The sequence below is a fragment of the Cyprinus carpio genome, chromosome B14, assembly GCF_018340385.1.
Source record: "Cyprinus carpio isolate SPL01 chromosome B14, ASM1834038v1, whole genome shotgun sequence".
In the NCBI taxonomy this organism is placed as follows: domain Eukaryota; kingdom Metazoa; phylum Chordata; class Actinopteri; order Cypriniformes; family Cyprinidae; genus Cyprinus; species Cyprinus carpio.
Window position 1 is genome coordinate 22,290,378 of NC_056610.1, and position 25,429 is coordinate 22,315,806.

At 36.8% G+C, this 25,429-nt stretch overlaps 1 protein-coding gene across 3 annotated transcripts in view; it reads left to right on the plus strand.

Annotated features, from left to right (window-relative positions):
• The window catches only part of htr4 (5-hydroxytryptamine receptor 4), a 95,693-nt gene that overhangs the window by 34,188 nt on the left and 36,076 nt on the right, over nucleotides 1-25,429 (plus strand). For all 3 annotated transcript variants that reach the window (XM_042738606.1, XM_042738605.1, XM_042738607.1), the window contains exons 3-5: nucleotides 1,071-1,184; nucleotides 6,345-6,545; nucleotides 21,898-22,051. In XM_042738606.1, the coding sequence (XP_042594540.1) occupies nucleotides 1,071-1,184; nucleotides 6,345-6,545; nucleotides 21,898-22,051 (469 nt within the window). The remainder of the gene's footprint in view (nucleotides 1-1,070; nucleotides 1,185-6,344; nucleotides 6,546-21,897; nucleotides 22,052-25,429) is intronic.

The window sequence follows — 25,429 nt, forward strand, 5'->3', positions numbered from 1 at the left end:
CATTTTCTGATTTTCAATGACCTAATCTAAAGTGAGAACTATTAATAAGCATTCTCTAACTTTTTATATATTAGCTAATTGAAAAATAACACGTAATTACTGTGACAATGAATGAACAGCACACTACTTGTATAGATTAACTATAACTATTTACTTTAAACTAACAGTTTGCAATTGATTAGTAAATATGTTCTTACTACATACTTATTAGAAAGCTTTACCCACATAACTTCGAATTTCTGTTATGTTTTAGACAGGTAGAGCTTTATAGCTCATGTACGACAGACGTGTCAAACGCTCTGCAGTTGAACTGACTCTTTATCGGTTTATCGGCTCTTTATCTCCAGTTCCCTGCCGTTCATTAGTCTGTAATGTGCGGCGGGGGGTTACCTCTTCCTCATGCCTGCAGTCACAATAACAGCCTTCAGCCTACAATTACATAGTCAGTGTCAATCTAGAGGGAAAACACTGCGTCGGAAGAGAATTGCATTAGAGTTTATAGGTACAAGAGGCATTTTGATGATTTTTCTGCCTCTACTGTATAATAGAATATGATTTTCACATTGCAATCTAAATTGAATGTAAATGAAAACTAGAAATGAGTGCATGTGGCAGAATGGTTTTAAACGTCATTGCTAATCATTATTGATCCACCAATGATTAAAAACAGCGTCTGTGAGGTCTACCACATCAGTAACCTAAAGAAATTATCTTTTCATGAGGACGAATTATCTTTTTCGGTCACATTGTGTGGGCAATGTGCTTTCTATTCCTGGCCAGTTCTTTTACGCCACAGTTTCCATGGGAATTGAGGTGGCGAAATCTTTCTTAAATGTCAACTTTTAATAATTAGCCAATCAAACTTACTTTAAATGCATTAAATGTGCAATTAAAAGCATTTCTTTACTCACAATGATGCACCTGTAATGTCTTCTTGAACTGAAATGTCTTATTGTCTATTGTTAGTCCTGCTGAATCGCCTTCAAGGCTGTGACACTTATCAGTGTTTTCATCGTTCCATACGATCAAATGATTCTCACTAAGCCTGTGTCTTCTCTCTGTTCCCACAGCAACGGGTTGGCGAAGAGGGTTGCTCTCATCAGCTTCCTGTCACTGGTCATGCTCATGAGCGTCCTGGGCAACCTACTGGTTATGGTGGCCGTCTGCAAAGACCGGCAGCTCAGGTCAGAAACTGCCCATCTCCGCCCACCACTCTCCACTTATCTGTCAGCCCAGGGGAAAACAGCCCTTTTTAGCATTTCATTTGTGCAGCTATAGTGAACTGACATGACTTCAAGGAAATTCTTACTGGATGGATATTTTCTGCTTTTCCAGGGTTTAAATCTTAGCTGAGTGGCACAGTCCGTTCTTGTTATGCGGTATCAACTCAAATAACCAAATTCAAGTGCTTCTATTATAAGCTATAGCAAAGATCAAGTTTAGACATTTAAACTTTATTTAAAATGAACAGGATTTAAGATAAAGAGCTAAAATTGCTTAGTGCTCAGTGAGGGATTGGGTTCGCTTACGTATGTGAACCGATTTTTTTGTAATTTTGTCAAACAGATGGAAAGTTTTGTTTTAATTGGGATGTTTATAAACCAGCGAATGCCTCAAACATGACAGACTTCATTAAATCCATACTGTTTCCTGACAAAAAGTGATGTCACTTCCTGGAGGAGGATGTCTTTGTTGGTTAAAGGATTTTACAAAAGACTAATAGGATGGAGAGTGACCTTTGGAAAAAAATATACAGTATATTGTAGGGCTGGGTAAAAAATATAGATATCTCGATATTTATCGATTCTCATTTTTACGGAACGATATCAATTCTTAAATCCCAAGAATCGATAAGTCAACCTGTTTTCAGTTAATGGACGGAACATTGAAGGGCACTTCCCATCCAATATATCGCAATAAGCATTGTGCTTTGGTACTTTTAATATGAAACAAAGTCTCAGATTTCAAATTCTGTCCATTGTATTGCAGTATTCAAACTGTAAATGCCATTTGGCGCTGTTAAATTCATAGTGACAGATCGATGTAGTGCCTCAGTTCAACAGACGTGGTAGAACCGATCATCTCCTTAATACCAGCTTCAGCATAAAATAAACATGACTAAACATCCAAAGGTAAGTTTAGTCCGTATCCTGTCTCATGTAATTGCTCAATCAGTGTTTCCTCCATGCAAAGACGTCAATTTAAACAATATAAACGTCTTGTAAACAATATCACGTAATGTCACATTTACCTCAGAAAAATATTCGGTGACCATAAACTCATTAGCTATAAAATATTAAATTATAAAATAAACTGTAGAGAGGGGCATCTTGCTTAATATACAGTATGCACCAAATAACATATTCATTATAAATTTTGCTGTTCTTCAATGTTTAATTTATGTTTGAATAAAGTTTTTATGACAGCCACCTTTTTGTTTATATTTAAAAAAAAATGAATTGAAGTAGAAATATCATTATGTAAATGTAACTTTATTATTTTAAAAACTTCATTAAGTGTAATTTTAACAAATCAGTCAATTTTAATCTTCATTATAATAATGTAGTACCAACTGACTCTTAGTTAAGAGATTGTTTTCCTTGTGAAAATTTGGCATGTACTGTACCTGATATATATCCAAAATAAACAATATTAAATTGAATCGAATCAGATTGGTAATCACACTGAAATTGCTTTTGAATGCGCACTCGCTTTTTACTTTCACCCTTTAGTGGCTCTGTAGAACGATTTGTGAATCGATGCAAATCTCTAGGAGACTGAATCGCGATTCATATGTGAATAGATTTTTCCCCCACCCCTACTCTATGTTTCTTTCATTTCTCAAGACTGGAGGAACCAGTATGTTTTTTCTTCATGAAATCTCTAAAGTCATGAGAAAAATGATCTACTTTCATCAGGATACCTAGAAACTCTTTGTAGTGTCATAAAGGGAGTCAAGCTCTGAACGTTATGTCATGATGGTAGTGATAAATGTCTTAAAACAGGCTGTTTGATCACTTCTCCGGCATGTGATCTTGTCTTTGACACACAATACACAGGTTAATGGTTAATTGTTAAAAACGAGTGTACAAGAACATCATTGTTTAACAGTGTCTCTGGCAACAGTGGGTTTTTTTTTTAATTAGTTTAGCAGTTCAGCAGCTCATAAACACTTATACATAGCCATTTTGGGTTTCAATTCAGTGGGTAATTAGCAGCTTGTTAATTACTCCTTTGGAGTCCTGCTGGGTTCTTGGAAAACTATGCAGTTGTTTTTGCATCAATGAAAGATGAATGGAGCACTGAGTCCTTTATTAAAAGAAATAGTCCACGTCTGACAGGGAAGAACAGTGCTTTTATGCTTAATTTCCAGATCTGCACCCACACTCATATCTCACCATCTCACCATCATCTCAGACTGTCTAAAAAGTGTCAACAACATCACAAATGTGCAATTCTAAGGAAGCCAGTGGTATGGTTAGAGTCTTTTTTCAATGTGTATGCCATATTTAATGCTGACACAATAACCAAAAAAATTATTATTGTATTTTTTTACTTGCTGTTACAAAGTTACAACAACTAAAATAAGAACACAAGTGATGCATGCCAAAGCAACTTTTATATTTTAATAGATATTTAAAGTATTTTTAAGTTCTAATTAGCTGCACAGATGCAGGTTTCTCAGACTGCTGGGATTCCCAGCATGCACTGAGGAAGAATAAATAATATGGTTGCATTATTTGAACGTTTACCCATTTAATTAACTCTGTTGTTGATTTCATTATCATTCTCGTAATGTCAAGATGAGTTTGTCAGACTACAAATGATCAGTTGTTTTTCTTGCTCTTGTATTCTTGTACTTTAAACATCATTTAATAGAAAACAGCTATTTTAAATCCTAATAATATTTCACTGTTTTTACCGTATTTTTGATCAAGTGAAAGCAGCCTTGGTGAGAGTAAGTGGCTTCTTTCAAAAGAATTAGAAATCTTGCTGACCCCACACTTTTGAACAGGGATGTTCCTTTCATATATTTGTTTGTTTCATATGTTTCATAGGTTGCATAATGGCAGATTTTTTTTAAGTTCATGCACATTATTGTGTATCCTATGAACACTATTTTACTGTGAAGGAGAGAAGAAAGCATTTAGGGAGCTCTGTAAATGCTGTTGGTTTCTGATGTCTCACAAGCCTGGAGGCAGCGCTAGGCTTCTTATCTCCTCAAACGTCATGCCACACATCACTTCATACATTCCTTCCTCTTTTTCACATATTATACTTCCCTCTGATTTATAAATTGCTTATCCTGTCTCATACCACCCAGATTCTTTCACTCAAATGGCATGTTTCCACTCCACCACCTTTGTAATGCTTATCTAATAATAGAATTCATGGGAAAAATAATCTACATTTCTCAATGTTGCTAAGAAGACCCAAAGAGCAAGTCACACGGCAAATGTTATGAAATGAAATGTAATGAAAAATGCCTTTAAAATAGGCTGCCCTATATAGGGTCAATTGGAACATCTGGTGGCATTTTGCGTTTAATGATGCATCCAAAAGGGATTTGTAAATACTGACACACTATCTGATGGCGTAATTATCAGATGCCTGTTGCTTTTCATTCTTCAAAATTGCCGTCAAATGTGCATGAAAGCCAATCAGTGCCCTCTCTGCATTCTGTCAGACATGTATATTGTTGACAGGCAGCTGGTGGTATGCGGATTTTATGCCATGTTATGGTTATGTGACAGAATGATTTGAGCATATTAATTCTTCTCAGTGAGCTATATATAGATCTGTGTGTTCAGAAGCTCAAGCGAGAGTTTTATTACTCATTAATAGGGTGAACAGAGCTCTGGAGAGTCTCAAGGGGAGCAAACATTATGACAACCTATCAACAACGTACTGTACCACACACATAGCACATACACTTTCAACAGATATCTTATTACTGTTTTCTCCAAGTAACTGCTTTGATAGTGATTGTGAATTTTTGCTCATCAACAACACATCTTATCTAGCTGCTGTGTATACATGCATTCTTGAATTTAAAGGGGTAGTTCATCTACAAATGGACAACTTTTCTGATGTTCCTAGTGGTTCAGTGGTAGAGCATTGCATTAGCAGCGCAAAGATTGTGGGTTTGATTCCCAGGGGAACACATGTTAGGTAAAACAATGTTAGCCTGAATGTACTGTAAGTCGTTTTGGATAAAAAGCGTCTGCTAAATGCATAAATGTAAATGTAATGATACATCCATAATGATTTTGAGTCCACTTTCCTATACTTCTTTCTTTAAAATTCCCAAGAAGAGAACAGAAAGAACATTTGAGTCATTCTAATTCAAGGAACAAGTCCATACAATTCATATGTTTTGTTAATTTAATTTTGTGTTTTTCAGTTTGCTTGAACTTGCCATTAATTTGTATTTATTTTAGTTTTTAATTGCAGTTTTTGCATATCCGCTTTTTAATTGATGAGTCTTGAGTTCAAATTAATAAGATATTTAAATTAAATATCAATATTTAAATTTAAATTCAAAATCTAATTTAATAAAGAATTTAAATTAAATGTATAATTTATATATCTATATTACAGTTACATTTATATATCTAAATACCTTAAAAATAGATTTTAGTTTAGAGTTTTAAATTGAAATTTTCTTCCAAATGAGAAAGCATTCCATTTAAGTCACTGTGTTTTGTTACTAACTAAAAATATTATTTTTTTTTAAATAACTAAAAAAAAAATCAATATAACACTATTTAAGTAAAATCACACAATACATGATATGGTTTAGTAATATCACACATGCAAAAGTGCAGTTTTCCCAAATATCAGCATATGAGCGCAATCTCAAATGTAATAATGATTTTAAACAGCAGTTCAACAAACAAGAAGTTAATACTGAGTGAATTACATTTTTAGACACAATTTTGTCTGGGTTTTTTTTATTTCTGTTTTGCCAATGAAAATATTTCTAATCAAAGCCAGAGCAGAACGTTTGTGCATCTCATGGCAACACTGTGGTGTTTCCTTTCTGAATGAATGTTTTTGAATAAATCATTCAAGTCAGTGATTCTATAATCCATTTGTAAGGATAGTCCCTTGCTCATTTCTATATAAATCATTTATTTTGAACAAATTGTTTGAATGAATGATTCAATAGTTTTATTGATAGATGATAGTTTTATTAACTGAAACCAATAGTGAGTTCCCATCATACTGTATTGTTTTTACTTTTTTTGTGATGTGATGTGTAGCTAAGTTATACAATTGTTTTTTTCAGCTGAATTCATAAAAAAGAAGAAATGAACATATGCTTTTTGTTTCTCCTGCAGGAAAATCAAAACCAACTACTTCATCGTCTCGCTGGCGTTTGCTGACCTGCTGGTGTCAGTGCTGGTGATGCCGTTTGGTGCCATAGAACTGATCCATCAGAACTGGATCTACGGAGAGACCTTCTGCCTGGTCCGCACCTCTCTGGACGTGCTGCTGACCACCGCCTCCATCCTACACCTGTGCTGCATCTCTCTCGACAGGTAAAAACAAACACCCTTTCATTTCAGGACTCTCCTGAGGCGTCTTGGTTGCGTATTAATCAAGTGCTATTAATTGAAATTCCATGAACGTATAGTCTTGACACATGACTGTGGATGCTGTTGTCATGGCAGCCGTAAATTGTTTTGCCACAGAGGACTAGCACTTGAGAGTTTAGTTCTGCGGACTGTGTAGGGATGCTGTTTCCATGGCGATCTATGTGCGGCCACTCAAAGTCCCTTGCCAAGTAAATTGTCCACCAACACTGTGATTACGAACCTAATAAACTCTTAAAGTCGAGCAACAGGCAAACGGTTCAAAATATGTGAAATGTAAAAGACTGAGAAACATCTTGTTGCTGGACAGCTTAGAATTTGTAAATAGAAGGGTTTTCAGTCTAGACGAGCACTAAGAGATGCTAATGGGTCCAGAGAACATATGAGAGAGAGAATAAACAAGTCTTTTTCTTAGGCAATTAGTGTTTGAGAAACATTTTTTGTTAGAATCAGTGTTGACACTGCTGCATATTCTTGTGGAAATTGTAATTCATTTTTTCACAATACTTTGATTAATAGAGAGTTTATTTACACACATACACACATTTTTATTTATATACATTTCATATACATTTTTATGTAATTTATTGTTTTATTCTTTATAGTTGGAAATTAATTTAGCTGGAGATTAATCACAGTTATTTTATTCTATTAAAAAGTCTAGTTTTTATTAGACTTAAACATGTATACACCTGCCATTACTCAAGTAGTATACAGATTTACTAGTTTTGACATTAGTACAGTTACAGAATTTGTATATGATAAGGCTTTTAATAATTGTATTAAATTAATTAATCATTTTAATTTAAATAATACACAATGAAAATCTAATATAAAAATTATCAACATGTTTTAAGATATAGAAACATGTCTAAACATCTGTTTAAAATGTATTTTTTATTTATTTATTTTTTGTATATATGAAAATATATACCTTTATTTAGAAAAGGTGTCCCCTACAAGGGATCAGTGTATTTGATAGCCCAGAAAAGATCAAAAATCTCAGTTGTAGCAGATGTTTTTATGCAAAGCAACTTCCCTGAAAATCTCCTGGAGCAGCCGGAGGTTAAGTGCTTTACTCAAGGGCACAGTGGTGACAATATGGATAAACAATTCTTATGTTCAGTTTTGCATGTTTATGACTGACAGTGCACAAATGGCTGTAGGTTTCATGAATGATTGTTGCTCCTTGTGAAACGTTAAGGTTGTTTGTTAAAGTGTCTGTAAATCCATCCGCTTGGCTAGCGCTTGTTGCTTTTAAAGAATTACTGTAATAACCTCAAGAACGAACAACAAAGAAATACAGAAACCTCAAGAGGAACCGTTTTCATCAAACCTGCCGTTTTTCTCAGTCTGAGCTTATCTTTTTTCTGCATGTAACTTTAATTGATAATTCATCTAAATTCTGTGAATGGGCATTCAACTGTTATCTGTTTCATGCTTTGACATTCTCTTTAGTTTCTGGCCTCATTCCCGTCAGAAGCAAACACTCCATTGTGAATAATAAAAGGCAAAAAATAAAAAGGTGTTCAAACGCGGTTTAGTATCTCAAGCGTCTTGTGTGGCACATTGTGAAGCTACTCCACTTAGCAGTTCAATAAAACACTAAGCTTTAGTTAGCACTTCCCTCTGGCGTGAACCACCCTTCCAGCTCTGCCCCTTTACCCCAGAGTGATGCATTAGACCTCAGCTCTGATATTCAGGATGAGCTTTGAGTGCTCAGCTGCTTCCCTGGTTTACTTCACTCGGCCCCTGAAGTCACACGGACCGCCTTCCAGTGCCTCGCTTGTTAAAGGGGGAATAAGGGCAAAGCGAGAGGAGGGGACTCATAATATTTGGTTTGCTCTTTCTTTGTTTAACGTGTACTTCTCTCTCTCTCTCTCTCTGTTCTTTTCTCTGGCCTATGTTTCCACTGACTTGATTCAAATAATGACGTAACAATCTACGTTGCTACAGTACATACCCTGCCTACAAACAAACATACGGTGTTGCAGTCTGTACATACTAGTCTTAGCTTAAATTTCTTCTAGTAGCTGTCTTAAGGCATCATGAGCTGCATTTGATACAATGGTCATTATGTAAAAAGTTATATAAAGGGACAGTTCACCCAAAAATTAAAAAAAAATAAAAACCCAATACAATGGTCATTATGTAAAAAGTTATATAAAGGGACAGTTCACCCAAAAATTAAAATTCAATAATTTACCCATATTTTAGACAGACAACTGGAGCCATCATATAATGGGACATGCAGAAAGGAATGACTTCTATGGTTTGTGGCACGATGTATGTTAAAATACATCGTGTATACACTCACTAAACAAAGAGTGACAGCTTTTTTAGTGTTAATGAGCACTCTTTGCAAGCTTTCTAGTCTATGATCCATTTAAAATGTATAACTTTGTTTTTCAGCCACACACACGTTGCAAAGTTTCGGGAATGACATCTGCATATTTATGTGGGATTCACTCTCGAAGTAGCAGTGATTGACACAATGATGACCAAAGCAATAGACGGGATGAGAAAATGGGCATTAAGACTAGAGCACCCTCGCTAATTTTAGAAGCACCCTCAGTGATTATTTCTGGAACCTGGTTAATACGCTTTTATTGCAAAACTATATACAAAAACAACAAAATACAAATGCACTTAATAAAACAATTGAATAAATGCATATTTATAAGTTAAGCACTTAACTAAAATAAGTAGGCTATTAATAAAATAAATAACTAGTTATTACTTTTATTGCAAAACTATTTACAAAAACAACAAAATACAAATGCACTTAATAAAACAATTGAATAAATGCATATTTATAAGTTAAGCACTTAACTAAAATAAGTAGGCTATTAATAAAATAAATAACTAGAGTAGGCTGACTATAATCAGCTTGCTTCAATTTAATGAGATAAGCCTACTCCTCATCTGAATTAGAAAAAAAGCACTTCTAGTCTTCAGTGATGCAAGAACGTCTGAGCATATCTTTGAGCAAAAGCAGAGCCAATTCATAGAAGAACAATGTATATTTAAAAGCACACATCCAGTTTTGTGTGAGTGAAGGAAATCCACTTGCGAGTGGAGATTCGTGCTCGCGCATTACATGGATCACGTAACATTATGCGCTCTCGATATCTGTCAAATATCACACTATAGAAACCGCCTAAAATTAAGTATAAAGAGGAGAAGAAAGCGGCCCGTAGGCAGCTACACATGCCAGGATCCGCCACTGCCAGATGCAGTTAGAAATTTACTAAAAACAAGTCTATCGCAAGACATCTGGTGGAGGGGGGGCACCTGGGGTGGCCAGCCAAATTTCAGGGGGCCGGTGCCACCCCTGGCCACCACGTAGACACGCCTCTGTTCTGTTCACTTGTCTTTCCTGTTACTATTCATCGCATCTTGCATTCACGCTCCACCTGGCATCTACTCCCGTGCTGCATGTGATTTTCATAAGAACAGTAATGTTTTCCTGAGTGCAAAGGAATAAAGAGGATCCAGACGACTTGGCTACAGGCGGCACTTATTACAGTCATGAAATGGCGCCCATTCCAGCTATTTCACAAGTCATTTGCCCTTCTGAGTTTTGACAGTGAGGCTGGCCGGGTGTCCTTCAGGCACTCACTTAGCACATACAGCAATAATAGCCATGTCATCTCAATTTAGACTGTGTGAAATGCGCTCCGCCTTGTTCTTAAAAGCTGTTTTCTTCCATGTAATTCTTCTTCGGCCTTCGGGTTAGTAGCAGTCTCTTCTCATTTCTCACACAAACCTCACGCGCCGAGCAGCATGTGTTTAGAGTCTGCGATACGGCACGAGTCTCACTGTTGATTTTAATGCTTAATTTAGTGCTCTCCATTATGCCTCCACTCATCTGACTTATTCCAGTTGAATACTAATTGTAGGTGCTCGTTAGCTGTGTTATTTGTGCATCATGAGCCGCCACTTACACATGTTTTAGAAAACTTCCATAGTTCTTGATAATTGCTGTGTGTATCAGCAGGTGAGAAATTCATTGTAGTCTTCTGGATGACTTGTGCAATATACACGATAAGCAAGGTCATATACTTTATGGTGTTATAAACAGGCGCAGAGAATACAGCATGCAGAAAGCTGTCCCAAAGGTTTTGCACTTACATTGTGCTTACATCAGAGTAAGCCATGCAGAAAATGACACACACTGGAGTCATGGCACAAAACACAGTGTCAGCCTGCCACAATTACCTTTGCCTTGTGGCATAAAGTTACCTGAGAAGCAAACCTGCAACTGATATTAAAAACTGCAAAACAGCAGCTGATATTAAAGAGATATTTCATGCAAAAAATGGAAATATACCTTATTTTATGTATGGATGTGTCTTCTGATGACAGTATTTTCATTCCTGGTTGAAATTTCTTTTCACAGAATGCATATATAACATTTTATGTCTTGTTACATTTGTAGGTTTTAATTGTATTTCAATTCATTTTTCAATTGCAAGAATAATACATGGCTATGTGCATTAAATGACTGCTCAGTGTCAAGGGTGTAGGTTCGATTTTGGCATTGGTAGGGACATAACAACAGGCAACAGACATTTAATTATTTGATCAAAATTATTGCTAGGGACAATTTAGTGGTCGCTGGATATTGGTAGGGACATCTCATAGCTTCCCTACTAAATTCTACACACCCTTGAAAATCATAACAAGTGATGTCTGACATTGGAAAATATAGTTCTCTACTTAAATATGACGAAAAAAAACAACATATAAAATCACACAATCAATCAAATCAGAATTTAAACAATGTTAACCAACGTCTATTTAGACATTTGTTAATGGATCTTGGTAACTAAACCTTCCAAAAACCATTACAGTCGTTAACATTGTAATTAATGTTAACCAATGGCTAAATATTGTAGCTATTTAGACACACATTTGTTGGATCAATGACTTCGTTTACATGGAGATCAGTAATATAATTATTTACCTTATTCTAGGTAATAAGACATCATGATTTAGGTGTTTACATGAGTTGCTTTTAGAATATTCCTTTCATGTTCACGTTTTACATGTTATAGTGCATAGATCGATAAATGGCACACGTCTGTATACGTTATGATGTCATATACAGTTTTGGGTGTTTCATTTTTCATACCCCTAATCGCCTACGTCACTGTGATGTCACTGCTCTAGCTGGAGGCAAAACATAAGGAAGAACTCATAGCAGGCGCGCTAAAAGTTTGAGGTTTTGACTTTAAAACGTCGTCTTGTTTGGCTGCCAGAATAGAAGGAACAGCACTTTTGGTTCAAAACTAAAGTTTCACCGGATCCCGGCCGACATTCCTTCACAGAAATCAAGAAGACAATTTTGGTTGAATGCAATACGGCGTACAGACTAGACAGAGACGATCATAAATAATGCTCGTGTTTGCAGTGCACACTTCATATTAGGTAAAATAATCTATGCATATGTACTGGTGTGTTGGTTTTATCTAGTACAAATCAGCAAGTTTATGTTTTTATAGGTGAAAAGTCACCAACCTTCAGAGCACTAGCTAGCTTAAAATGTTAAACAAACATACAGCGATAGATGTGTGTGCATCATCCTTTGAATGGTCTCTTAAAATAATCCACATTGCTAATCATAGTTAGCCCAGCGATAGGTTACATTAGACAGTAAGCCTTGACAAAATTCCCCAAACCACCTGAAAGTAATTCATATGTTGTCTAGGAAATATCCAAAACCTGGTTAAAATGTTTCCAATGAGAACAAGATACAAGAACTACACCAGGCTTAGCTAAAAATAAATAAATAAATAAATTAGGCAACTGTAACCACTCGTCAATATATTTTGGTCAGATAACCAGTTTGGTCAGTGAACTGAGTGATCAACTGAATTAATTGATAAATGTATGCTAACTTCCACTTTTTTTTATTATTTTTATATATTTGGTCACGGTCCCGCAGAGTCAGTGACTGTACATATTCGGACAGTTTCCGAACCTTCTTCTGCATCCATGTTTAATAAATCCCTCCTAAAACGTGCTAGTTTACGCTTGTCAACATTGCCTCCGCGATACTCTAAGAAGTCATATAAAACTTTTCACATGGATTTATTAAAATTAAAAGAAAGGTTAATATAAATTAAAAATTGTATACGTTATGATGTCATATACAGTTTTGGGTGTTTCATTTTTCATTTTTTACGAAAGCTTCAAGTTAATTATTTGTCATGCTAAATGTGCAAACATACAAGGGCTTTGTTGAAGCCATACTCTTTCATTTGCCATCAAACTGTTGACTACTGCCGTGTCTGTATCCTGTCGCAAAATGTGGCGAAAAGTCCCTACACGAAGGTAATAATGTGATTTAGGTGTGTGCATGTCTATACTGCACGACTTTAGCCGCGTTAAGGCAATCAAAAATCTCTGTTTACATGGTAGATTCCTAATCAGAGTATTGTCTTAATCATGTTAAAATTGGAATATTGTTGTCCATGTAAACATACTGAATGTTGAAATGCAACTGAAATGCAATTGTCGAGTTTTGGAATGTCTGAAAAGTGTGCCATACTATAATCTGGTGACTGTCAGCATTGGTTTGCATAATAACAGCCTGTGCTGCCAATTATGTTATGCAATAAAGGTTACAGCAATAAATGGTATTTATAGTTTTGACAATGAACCGTCACTATTGGGATGCGTCTTGAGGCTGAACTTGACCTTCAGCCCTCATTATCCTGTTCCAAAAGCCTCTTGTAAAGTTTTTGCCAGTAATTTAATCCTCCACAATTGACTGCATTGAGGCCACTAGAATCAATACACAAATCAATCAATTCACAACTCACATCTTGCTAAACACGTAGTTTCACTGCTGACTTCAGCAGCATGGAAGAAAGAGACCCAGATGGCGCTACAGAAATGAAATGTGGAGTACCGCACCTGATCAGTCTCCACACAGAGAACAAAAGAGCAACAGGGGAGCTGTCAGGAAGTCTTTCAGCGGTGGTTACGAAATGCAGTAGTCTGCTGCGCAGTGGGACTGCAGTATTGTTCCTCATTAAGCTGATGCATTCCTGTAAGATTTCATTCGAGGTCCTTATCATTTAAATACAAATGCACCCTTTAGTATGTGTCATTTTTATTGGCAAAACAGCATGAGTGTGATACTTTCCCATTGTATCGCAGCTTCCATTTTTAGTACGAAGAACTTTGCACTTTTCTGTCCTAAATTTTATATGACAACAATAAAGATTGTGGGTTTTCCAGACTTATTTTACTGCCAGCAAGAATGATCTTTTTTAGTCTGTATAGACGTCACATGGGCTTTATGTCCAGACTACTAGATCTCTAGAACTACTTTGACAGCCTACAGTCTTTGTATGAGTAATTTATAAACTTTATAAAACCCACTAAAAATAGCCACACTTCTCTGATGCATTCATATTCCTCCATTTATGAATGAAGCTTGAATCTTGAAAGAGCCACAGAGAGGGAAACGGTCAGCAGAGGCATGAGCCTGTGAAAGCGGTGATACAGATGGCTCTCGCTCGTGATCTTCTAGTCATTAGAAGTGTGTGTCTGTCCGTTCGGCCCAGATGTTTGCTTTTCATTTGGCTGGAGGTTAATTTCTCCACATCACACGCTTGTCCGATGCCAGCCAAGCTTGGAATTGGATTTTCACGCAGACTTTCACGATGCTATTTCCCCCACAGGCCTGGACCCTCAGGGAAACCCGTTTGCACGACTGATCATTCATACATGCTTCGGGAGTTGTGCAGAAACTCCCCGCAGTTTGTGGATTCTGATCACAGGTCTGATTTCGTGTCTCTGATCAAATATAAAACCAGTGGGCACCATATGGACAGTGCTTCAGTGCTTCTTGAAATGCAGTGTGTTTTCAGAGGAAAGCCATGCGGTGGCCTGATGGGACAGGTGATCGATAATTTATCATTTAAAAGTACCTTAAAATGTGAACTCTATGATTACAGAAAATCACATATATGACCAATGAGATGAAGATTTCTGGGCTTTTTGGCTTTTCATAACATGCTGTTTCAGGCTCTTAATATGAAAACATCTGAAATGCACTTTTAAGTGTTCATTTTATTGCACTTTATCTATCTGCATCTGTAGATTGCATTTACAATGCACATATTAAAAGGCTGTTTTCTCAAAATGATTTTTTCCCCTCTTGCACTGACTACGTTTCTCTTGTACTTACACGTACCAGACTTTGCAGTATTATTCCTTTTTTGTACATTATGAAGGCTTTTACAGAGATTTATTATAGACAGGTTTTTATCATTCACCTGATTTTATACAACATTTTAATCTTAAAAACGTGGTGAAGAATTACTGATAGTTGGGTAATTTTCCATTAACATTACTATTTTTTAATTATTTTATTTGACTTTATACAGGTATTATCAATATTTTTCATAAAGGGAATGCATATGATTTATCACAGTTAATATTATAAAAATAGATCCATTTGTTTTAAGTGGCTGCATATTGTAATTAATAATGTAATTTTTGTGATTACTTAATTGTCTCACACTGTTTTTGTTATGTTATTGTCTGATGAATAAAAATAAAAGAATAAAATCAAAAGTAGGTTTTTTTTTCTTGCTGTTAACAATATTTATGGAGTGACAAAAATTCATATCCAAAATCCCCTCTGTGAAAACCTTTGATATATCAGCAAATGAAACAAGAATTTTTAATCTGTCTATATGGTCGGTAAATGTATGCAAATTAATGCATATCTAATAAGATAATGCATCAATTGCATATTCAAACAACATTTCACAAAACTTATAATACAGCATTTGTTTGCAATTCTTAACATAAGCAATCAGCTGCAGAAGTGTGGTTATATCTGTAAAAAAAAATGCCGTATTCACCCAGGGTACATTTGATCATATCTTTGAATCTTACTGTGTAGTTGATCTCTTATTTTATTAAAATAAAGGTTGTTCATCCCTCGCCTCAGGCACTGTGTGAGTCAGAGCCGATACTGTTCATTGGAACTGCAATGTTGTCTCAAGCCTGCCTGCTTTTTTTCAATTGCGATTGCTTTCATCCCTTTAGATAGCGCTTACAGGTGCCACGGTGAGAAATCAATACGCTGGTTGAGCACGTACACAGAGGTGGCTCTGTGACATCCATCTTTGACAGGGCTGTGGTTGGCAGGAGCACCAATAGACCATGGCTGACAGACAGCCCAAGAATCGCAAGTCTTCCAGACAGAATTCTTCACAGCAAACTGGATGTAGGTGTGAAAAGCTGAGCGGTGGTAATTTGTTTATCACTCGCTAATATCAGCCAGAGATGCTCATGAAAATATAAGGGCCAAATCTCTGAGGACATCTTGGGCATGTGATGATTTTAATGAGCATCTTACATATTGTTCTTTATGCCCTAAAGCAATTGCTGTAATTGTGTCACCTCATTTTAATTATGTTTCGCTTTATTAACACTGGCTGAAGTAAATGCATCCATCCAGAACAATGAGAAGCCCATTATGCTTATGTGTAGCCTTAGTTATGCTGTTCCAATTCAGCTGTTTAGAGAAATGGGAATACTCTAAGAGAGTGCATGACTTTTATTGTGGGCCAAATTGATCCAATTCAAAACAGGCACTATGTAATTAAACGAAAAATTTAAACTGGTGCATACAACCTTCAAAGCCAGACGTGTTGGGTAAAGTTGCAGAACAATAAAAAACAAAGTGAACTGCCCTACCATTAAAATTTTATTCAGCAAGGAATGCATTAAAATGATCAAAACTGACAGTAAAGGCTTTTGATACAAAATGTTCTTAATTCAATGAAACACTGTTTTTATAAATGTTCTATTCATTAACAAATCCTGAAAGAAATGATTATGATTTCTACAAAAATATTAAGCAGCTGTTTTCAATATTAATAATAACCAGAAATGTTTCTTGAGCAGCAAATCAGCATATCAGAATGATTTCTGAAGGATCATGTGACACTGAAGACTGGAGTAATGATGCTGAAAATTCAGCTTTGATCACAGAAATAAATTACATTTTAACATACATTCAAGTAGAAAACAGTTTTTTTTAAATTGTAATAATATTTCACAATATTACTGTTGTAACTGTATTAATGTTACTGTAACTTTATTTTGATTAAATAAATGAAGCGTTGGTTAACATAAGAGACTTTCAAAAAACATTAGAAAATCTTACCGACCCCAAACTTTTGAACAGTAAAACATAGTTCCTTAAAACTTATTTAACTGACCCAACTATAAAAAATGACCAAATGTGCAATTCAGAGAATCTAGTGCTGGATTGCAGCAGAGAGTTGTCTGACACAAGCTGGGAATGATTTAAGACTGTGAGTAATGCTTGCTCAGTGCTTCTGACCCGCTAACAAATACTTCCTCTCACTGCTGCAAATCTCCTAAGCCCTAACCTTTCCAAATTTGTTACAGAAGAATGATATGTTAGTCCCATTCAAATGCCCATAAATAAAGAGTCAATAAATTGCATCAGGACGTTATTTGGGGACCTAACATAGGCATTTTAGTGGAGTTATGTTGTCAGTTAGACACAACAGATGACTCAGAACACCTGTTGTGTTTCCAGCAAGGTGAATTGTGTCATTTTTGCACCACCAAATGGAATTATAAAAACAGGATTCCAGAATTAGGACGTGCATTGATGCCTTCAAGCACAATAAAACCAAAACTCTGACCTGTAGGGGCAGAGGCCATATTGACGCATGTTGTAGCTCTAAACATGCTGTGGTGAACACATGGTTGGGTTAGCAGACTCTATGGCCAGAGGCATGCATGTAAACAGGAACCTCGACACACATACAGACTGAAGCTTTGACACATCTGGGTTAAAGAGAGAGAAAAAGAGAGACCTGTCCCGTTTAGTTGAAGGGATTGTGAGTAAAGTCTGTCCTCTGTGGCTTTTTCTCTCTGTCTTTGAGATAGGAGACCTCTCCAAACACACATCATTGACAGCCACAAGGCACAAAATGTTCATCCGAGGCTCCACCACAACGTGCAATAGATGACAAAATGTGAGGCTTCGAACGTGATGGGAAGTGAAGGGTGAAAGGTTGTGTAAGGGGTAAAGGCCTTTCGGCGGATGGTCCTTAAATCTTCAGATCTTCAACAAGTCATTGACCGTTTCTATCAAACAAAAATAGTTTAACTTTTGACCTTTTTTATTTTAGTCGTTGGTAACTATATATAGCAATACCCTAATACCCTTTATAGCAGGGTTTTTGTTGTGCAGTTACTTTTTTTATGCACTTTTATGACACTTTTACTAGTTTCACCAAGTTATACAGTATATATATATATATATATATAGTATACTGTAAGTGCAGGTCAAGGATTCGCTAAAATTTGCACATTTATTTTTCCCTCTCTCAAAACTGAGAGTAGTGTTAATTAACAGTCACAAGTTTATTTTTCTTACCCTATTAAGGGTTTTCTACATCAACCTGATTGCTTGGGGAAAAATGGTATAGAGTCTGTGTGATATATACGATGGCGCCGCAGACGGCTGCTTCACTTGGCTCTCCAGTGGTTTGGTAACACTGTTTTTGTTCGTTTTTCTCGTTTTTTGTTTAACAAACACGAATCATTTTTCACCAGGGAAGAACTGCTGAACATTCGGCAGAACACACCACAAGATCTTTTAACCGGATTTCAATTATTCAGACGTTTTTACTGAGAACGAGCAGCGGCGCTGATCAAACGCTTCAGGACCGCAAACGGGGGAAGCGAGTGGTGCGCTCGGTTAGACTCAGGAAAGCGCGGATTTCGAACGCCGTTGCCTAGCATCCATCTGGCAAATCTCCGCTCTCTACCCAACAAACGACGAAATCCTTCTGCTCTCTCGGACAAATAAGGATTTCTTCACTCTTCTGCTCTGTGTTTCACTGAAACCTGGCTCAATGACGCCATACCGGACAGTGCGCTTCATCTGACGGGCTTTCAGCTTTTCATTGCAGAATCAACGGGGGAATCGCGCGGCGGCGGAAATGCTTTTACATCAATGAACGGTGGTGTACAGATGTAACTTTGTTAAAGAAGATGTGCTGCTTTCGAAACACTCTCATTAACTGCAAGCCGTTCTATTCGTTTCACTCGTTCATTTTGGTGAGTGTTTATATCCCTCCCGCCGCAAGCGCACGTAAGTCTGGCTTTACAGAAACACCAGATTACAGAGACAGAACAACAACACCGGACTCTGTTTTAATCATTCTTGGGGACTTTAATAAAGGCCAATCTCTCCCCGTGAACTGCAAAATACAGACAGCATGTTACATGTCCCACCAGAGACAGTAATATATTGGATCATTGTTACACCACAATAAAGGATGCAAATCACTCTGTTCCACGAGCAGCTTTGGGACTGTTCACTGTCTGGTTTCTCTTATACCAACCCTACAGGCAAAAACTTAAATCTGCTAAACCTGTAGTAAAGACTGTAAAGAGATAGACCTGACTGATTGGAGTGTTTTTGAAGCTTCTACCACCAATCTGGACGAACTCACAGGCCTAACATCATGGGTATATTAGTTTTTGTGAGGATATATGCATTCACAGTATTTTTTGAAGCTGCTACCTACGCTAAAAAGTTGGAAGACCCAGTTATCTTGTGGACGAAAAATACCTCAGATATAGTTTTTTTGTGAGTATATAGCGCTGTGCCATGGTTTTACAGCAAAACTCAGACATTTCGTCCCCAAAGGAGGATGCCCTACAGAAATGGGGGACATCTTGTACATCAGGCCAGGAATGAACTTAGAGCCGACCTCGCTAAAAAGTAAGACCAGTTTTACTTCCAACGATATTCAGTGTGGAGTGGACTGAGAGCCATCCCAATAATTACAAAGACACCATCCCTCCTGCACTGAGGCTAATCAACGACTTGTTAACAGACCTGAATGAGTTTTATTGTAGATTTGAAACCCCCCACACCCATTTCTGACCATCTCTCTACACAACCGTTAACACCAACCTCCTGCAATCCCCCCTCTCCACACCTCCTACTCTTCAAATCTGTGAAGATGATGTGCGCCAGGTCTTTCAGAAGAACTAAAAGAAGAAAAGCCCCAGGCCCAGTAAAACCTGTGCTGACCATTCTTTTCACAGATCTTCAACAGATCTCTGGAGTGTGGTGAAGTGCCTTCCTGCTTCAGCTCCACCATCATCCCCATTCCAAAGAAACCCAAGATTACAGGACTTAAAACAGACCTGTGGCTCTAATCTGTCGTCATGAAGTCGTTTGAAAAACTGGTTCTGGCTTATCTGAAGGACATCACTGGAAACTGGACCCCCTGGAGTTTGCTTACCCGAGGCAAACAGGTCTGTGGATGATGCAAAAGGGATGTCATCCTGTCTGGACAAAACAGGGACTTATGTGAGGATACTTCAGTTCGGCTTTCAACACCATCATCCCAACAGTCCTCCAGACCAAACTGACCCAGCTCTCTGTTCCTAGTTTATCTGTCAGTGGATTTTCTGACAGATAGGCAACAGCTAGTGAGACTGGGGAAATTCTGTCCAACAGCTGCTCCACCAACACTGGTGCCCCTATGTGTTCTGGCTGTACACCAACGATACCTCAAAAGACCCCTTTGTCACCTGAAGTTTGCTGTGGGACGGTGACGAGTAGCTGACAAGACAAGAGGTTGCTGGCTGTCGGTGCAGTCTTAACAACCTGGAGCTGAAACACGCTCAAAACAGTGGAGATATGTGGACTTCATCCCCCCACCACTCACCATCATGAACAGCACTTTGCAGTGGAGTCATGATTCTGGGAACCACTATCTCTCAGGACGCATATTGACTCCATACCACAACAAAGGCTGTATATTCGCCACCTGAGGAAGTTTAACCTGCCACAGGAGCTGCTGAAACAGTATACTCAGCCGTCATGAGTCTGTCCTGCATTCAACTACTGTGTGGTTTGTGTTCATACAAAATCAGACGAAACTACAGAGAACGTGTTCGGTGCTGAAAGTTCATCCACGTGGTCCGAAATACTCTGGATCCCTCACACAAATGTCCCCCCGTTATACTAAAAATGTGCAGATCCATCCTGATATTCTTTGTTGTACCAGCCCTTCAAGTCAATCCGCATCTGTTCCCCTCGCCACCTCTCTGAAAATGTCAGAAATGGTCTGTTTTTGTTTGGTCTGTGTCGGCCCACTGGCTAGTTTTACCCCAATAGTGCAATATCCTTGACAATCATGGGTTGCCATTTTCATGGATACACACAAAGTGTATTGCAGCCATGGAAGCCAGCAAAAACGAATTCTGGGCAAGCATACTTGGCAAAATCACAGATATATTATATATATGATATATATATATATATATAATATATATATATATAAGATATATAATATTTTTTTTTAATAATATTCCTCAGCAGTCCATCTAAAAATGCTCGGACTCTGTGGTAGCTGAAGATTTAGATTTCAAATAAATTCTGTACAGGTCTGGTTATGCTGGTGTGATACCAGGACTCTGTGGTAGCTGAGAATTCTATAGTTAAAGGTATGCATTTTGCAATTTTTCTGACTATACTACAGCGCATATATATACTGAATATATATACTGTATATATCATATGTTTGCATATATTCACGAAAAATGTTAAGTTCACATGTTTCTCTGAAAATGTCAGAATGTCTGTTTTTTGTTGCATGTCGCTCAATCCAATGTATTTTGACAACCCGGGTGCCATTTGGAAACACACAGTGTATGAGGCGGAAAGATCCAGAGAAATCTGAAAAAAGCCTCAGCTCTCCAATACCAGATTTTAAAACGCGATAAACAACTCATGGACTGCATTATACATTTCAGCTGCTAGCTGTCATTCTTACACACTGCACCTTGAGTGTCATTTTACCGACAACCTTGAGCTGATTAGAAAAGCAGATCAGAAAGGTTAAGACAACCTTGAGCTGATTAGAAAAGCAGATCAGAAAGGTTAAAAAGCTCTAGCAGACTGACAGAATGTGTTTTTTCTGAGTCTTCCAGATGCTTGATAGTTTGACATTTTGTCAGTCAGGGCCACTGACAGGTCATCATCTTTCAGGTTTTTCAAGGTTGTTGTCTTTCACATGCATATTGAAAATACATTTTCCAAGAAAATGTATACCTGTGGTTGCGCATTAAGATTTTTAGCCACATTTATGTACAATTAACAGTTTATATACAGTTATTTCATCTTAATAATATTTATGTACTACTGTATATGAAAAGAAGAGTATTCAACATGCGGTTTCTTTACCTTTCCTTCCAGGTACTATGCCATCTGTTGCCAGCCGCTGGTCTACAGGAATAAGATGACACCACTGAGAGTGGCTCTAATGATCGGAGGATGCTGGATAATCCCGACCGTTATTTCCTTCCTACCCATAATGCAAGGCTGGAACAGTATTGGAATAAATGATTTGGTGAGTCACATCCATCAGATGGTCGACTGTTTGTGCTGATAAGGTTTGTGAAGGCAGTCTGACTTTGATTCTTGTAATAATGATGTTTCTTTGATTCTCTCACCTTGCAATCAGGGCAAGCGTAGATTGTTAAAATGCCTTATAAAAAGTTCCATTGCGTGATTATGAGGGAAACCTGTGACGTATGCATAGTCTTTTTGAGGCATCTTCTCTGCTTTCTATGCATTTTACAAAAGGCAATTATGCATCCATGCATAGAAGCCAAGCCACTGTGCATGTTTCTAGAAAAGCAATTGCAGTATGTAAAGAACAGCTTTGAGGGGTGGGATGATTGAGGAGAAAATTAAATGCCAAAGTCTCAGGTAGGGAACTTAATCCATTACTTACCAGTAAACAAACAAAAATGGCCCTGGGTGAAGACTTATGCATCATAATTAGTCACACTGGAGAAAGGAAATGTTTTTCTCTATGGTTTCCATGGGTTTCATGTTACACCATTACTGTTTACAGTCTTTGGTAACTGACCAGATGTATCTAATACATCTAATACATACAATTAAACTGAGCACAAAGTTAAAATAAATAGTTGTGGCTACACAATTAATTTAAATAAAACTGAAATCGTGATATAGCACCTCAATGTGGCTTGGATTACAGTAAACGCTGCTTCTCACAAACTCATTTAACATGTATTTTGGGTAACATGTAGCTATTCCACTAAAATAAAAACAAGAAGATTTAAACATTTGAAAATTGAGAATTTAAGACAGAATAAAAGTATTGTAATTTGCAGTGTAAAATAAAACAATTATTACGCCTGTAATTGTCAAATACTCATTTTTTATTTTATAAAGCAATTGTGATAAAAGCACCGTAAAAACGCAGATGGGTGGGGAAAATTAGACGAGATGATTTGCTAACAATCCACATATTAAAGAACAAAGACACAGCAAGATCATTTCCATCAAGAGCAGCATAAATTACCGCCTGCTGTAAAACATGCTTTTTTGGGCTGTTAAATAATGGTGCAAATACCAGCAATTTGATGAGCACAAACGTTAGTATATCATTTTAACACTCTCCTCCCATAAATTTTGCATCTGAAAGGTTAAGTCCTACAAATGCATATTCAATAAGCTCAGGTGCAAAAATAACTGTCCACGTCTTTTCAAATTCTTATGCGAATCTTTATTAAATCCTAAGCCATCGTTACTATTGGGCACGCCAAAAGACGCGGTTTGCGCTGGTGCAAGGTCCTTAATCTAATTTTTTACAAATCTTTACTAATTTAATCTAATGAGTTAAAATCTTTACCTATGTTATTGTCAAATATTAATGATTACACCATGTTACAAGAATATTTCATGCGCATACATGCGCACACAATTTTAATTGATTTCTTTCCCAAATTGCATTGACTGCTCTAAAATAAATGAACACCAATGTTTAAGATCACCAATTTGTTAGGTTTATTCCAGCTCATGGTGCAGAATAACTGTCCAATTTCTGGATTATGTATCTGCTTGATCTAAGATTAACTGTTGTCTTTCCACACCGGTTGTTAGAATACCAGTGTTTTTCTGTCGTAGCTATGCAAAAGAATTTAACTACTACTATTTTGGTTTGCGAACATTATATTGTGGCAGCCCTATGTTATATTTTTGGAAGCTATGGTCCTTCGTTACCATTCAAGAGCAGCCTATAATTTCCAAGTAATTTTTTAAATGAGCAAAACGGTAGTATATCATTTTAACATCTAGAATGCCAAAAGACTGCATCTGAAAGGTTAAGTCCTACAAATGCATATTCAATAAGCTCAGGTGCAAAAATAACTGTCCACGTCTTTTCAGCGCTAATTCTTTACTGCGCATCTTTATTAAATCCTACCAGTACTATTTACACGCCAAAAGACAATTCTACGCTACTACAAACATTTAACAAAACTACTCCTAAATAATAAAATTATAAAAAACAAATTTAATCAGATCAAACAACATTAATGGCTACCTATACTTCACATTTTCACAGATGTGAATGAGTCAAGCTTCCCGTTCTGCCAAAAGCTCTTCTCAAAGGAACTAATTAGCAGTTTGATACTGAATATCAATGATAGCATAGGCCAAAGTCCAGCTTATTAAAAAAAAGTCTCATACTGATATGAAATATGTTTGCAGTTCATGAGTTTTTTTTTATTATTGATAGTGTTGGTGTTGGGTTCAGAGCTTGGAGGGCTCAGCGTTATGATTTGAGAGTGTTGGGAGGAGCAGACAGGAGAGAGAAGCAGATGAACAGTGATTAATAGCTCTCATCATGACACTTCCCTCTGTGGATCAAATCAGCACTAGGCTGTTTGTATATAAAAAAAGGTGTTTGTGTGTATGTATGTGTTTTATTTATTATTCTTACTGCTCTGGATCAGATAAAAAAATCGATATGTTAATTTCTCTCATCGAGCTCTCTTCACTTACAATGACTATTTAGTCTTAGCTATTGTTCATGTTAATTGTGGGGTTAACCACTGTTTTTCTAATGTATGTCACTAATTGCACATTAATTAAATACAATGGGATAACAGTCTGACATTGTTCTCTGTGGTTTTTTAATGGCTTATCCAGCCAAAAATCACAAAATATGTGAAGCATGCTCTTTATGTAAAGATGTTTATATTTAAGATGTGCAAGTTTGGGGTCAGTAGAATTTGTGTTTATATTTTTGAATGTCTCTCATGCTCACTAAAGCTGCATTTATTTGATGAAAATACATTAAAAACAGTCATGTTGTGAAATATCATTACAATTTAAAATAACTGTTTGCTATTTTAATATATGATTTGAATGTCAAGCGTTTTTATTAATATGAAGTGCTGAGGACTTAAATAGTGTATTTTGGGAGCTAGATATTTACAGACTCGTGCCCTCTAGCTGAGGTCTCTTCCACACCTTGAAGGTGCTTGTGTTTTACCAGATGAAGTATTGTAAGTAGTCACCTCTGCTCTTAAAGCGTCTCCTCAAATGACTGTTCCCCGAAGCCAAAGACACACAGAGTTGAATATTAATGAACGGACACAGAGGGAGAAGCTGCTGAGCACTGAAAACTAGTGAAAGAACATCCTACACTTTTAAAAATGAAAGTTCTTTATTGGAATCTGCCATAGAATCTTTAATATTCCATTTTACAAACGGTTCTTTATGGTGGAAACCAGTTCTTTAGATTTGTTCAAGTCACCTTTATTTATATAATGTTTCATACAATTTGGAAACATCTTATTTTCAGTTCACTTTAGACATTCTACTAACTATAAGTAACTTTGTCAACTACATGTCAACTAGCAGTCATTAGAGGATTAGTAGACATTATCTGGTAACACTTTATTTTGAT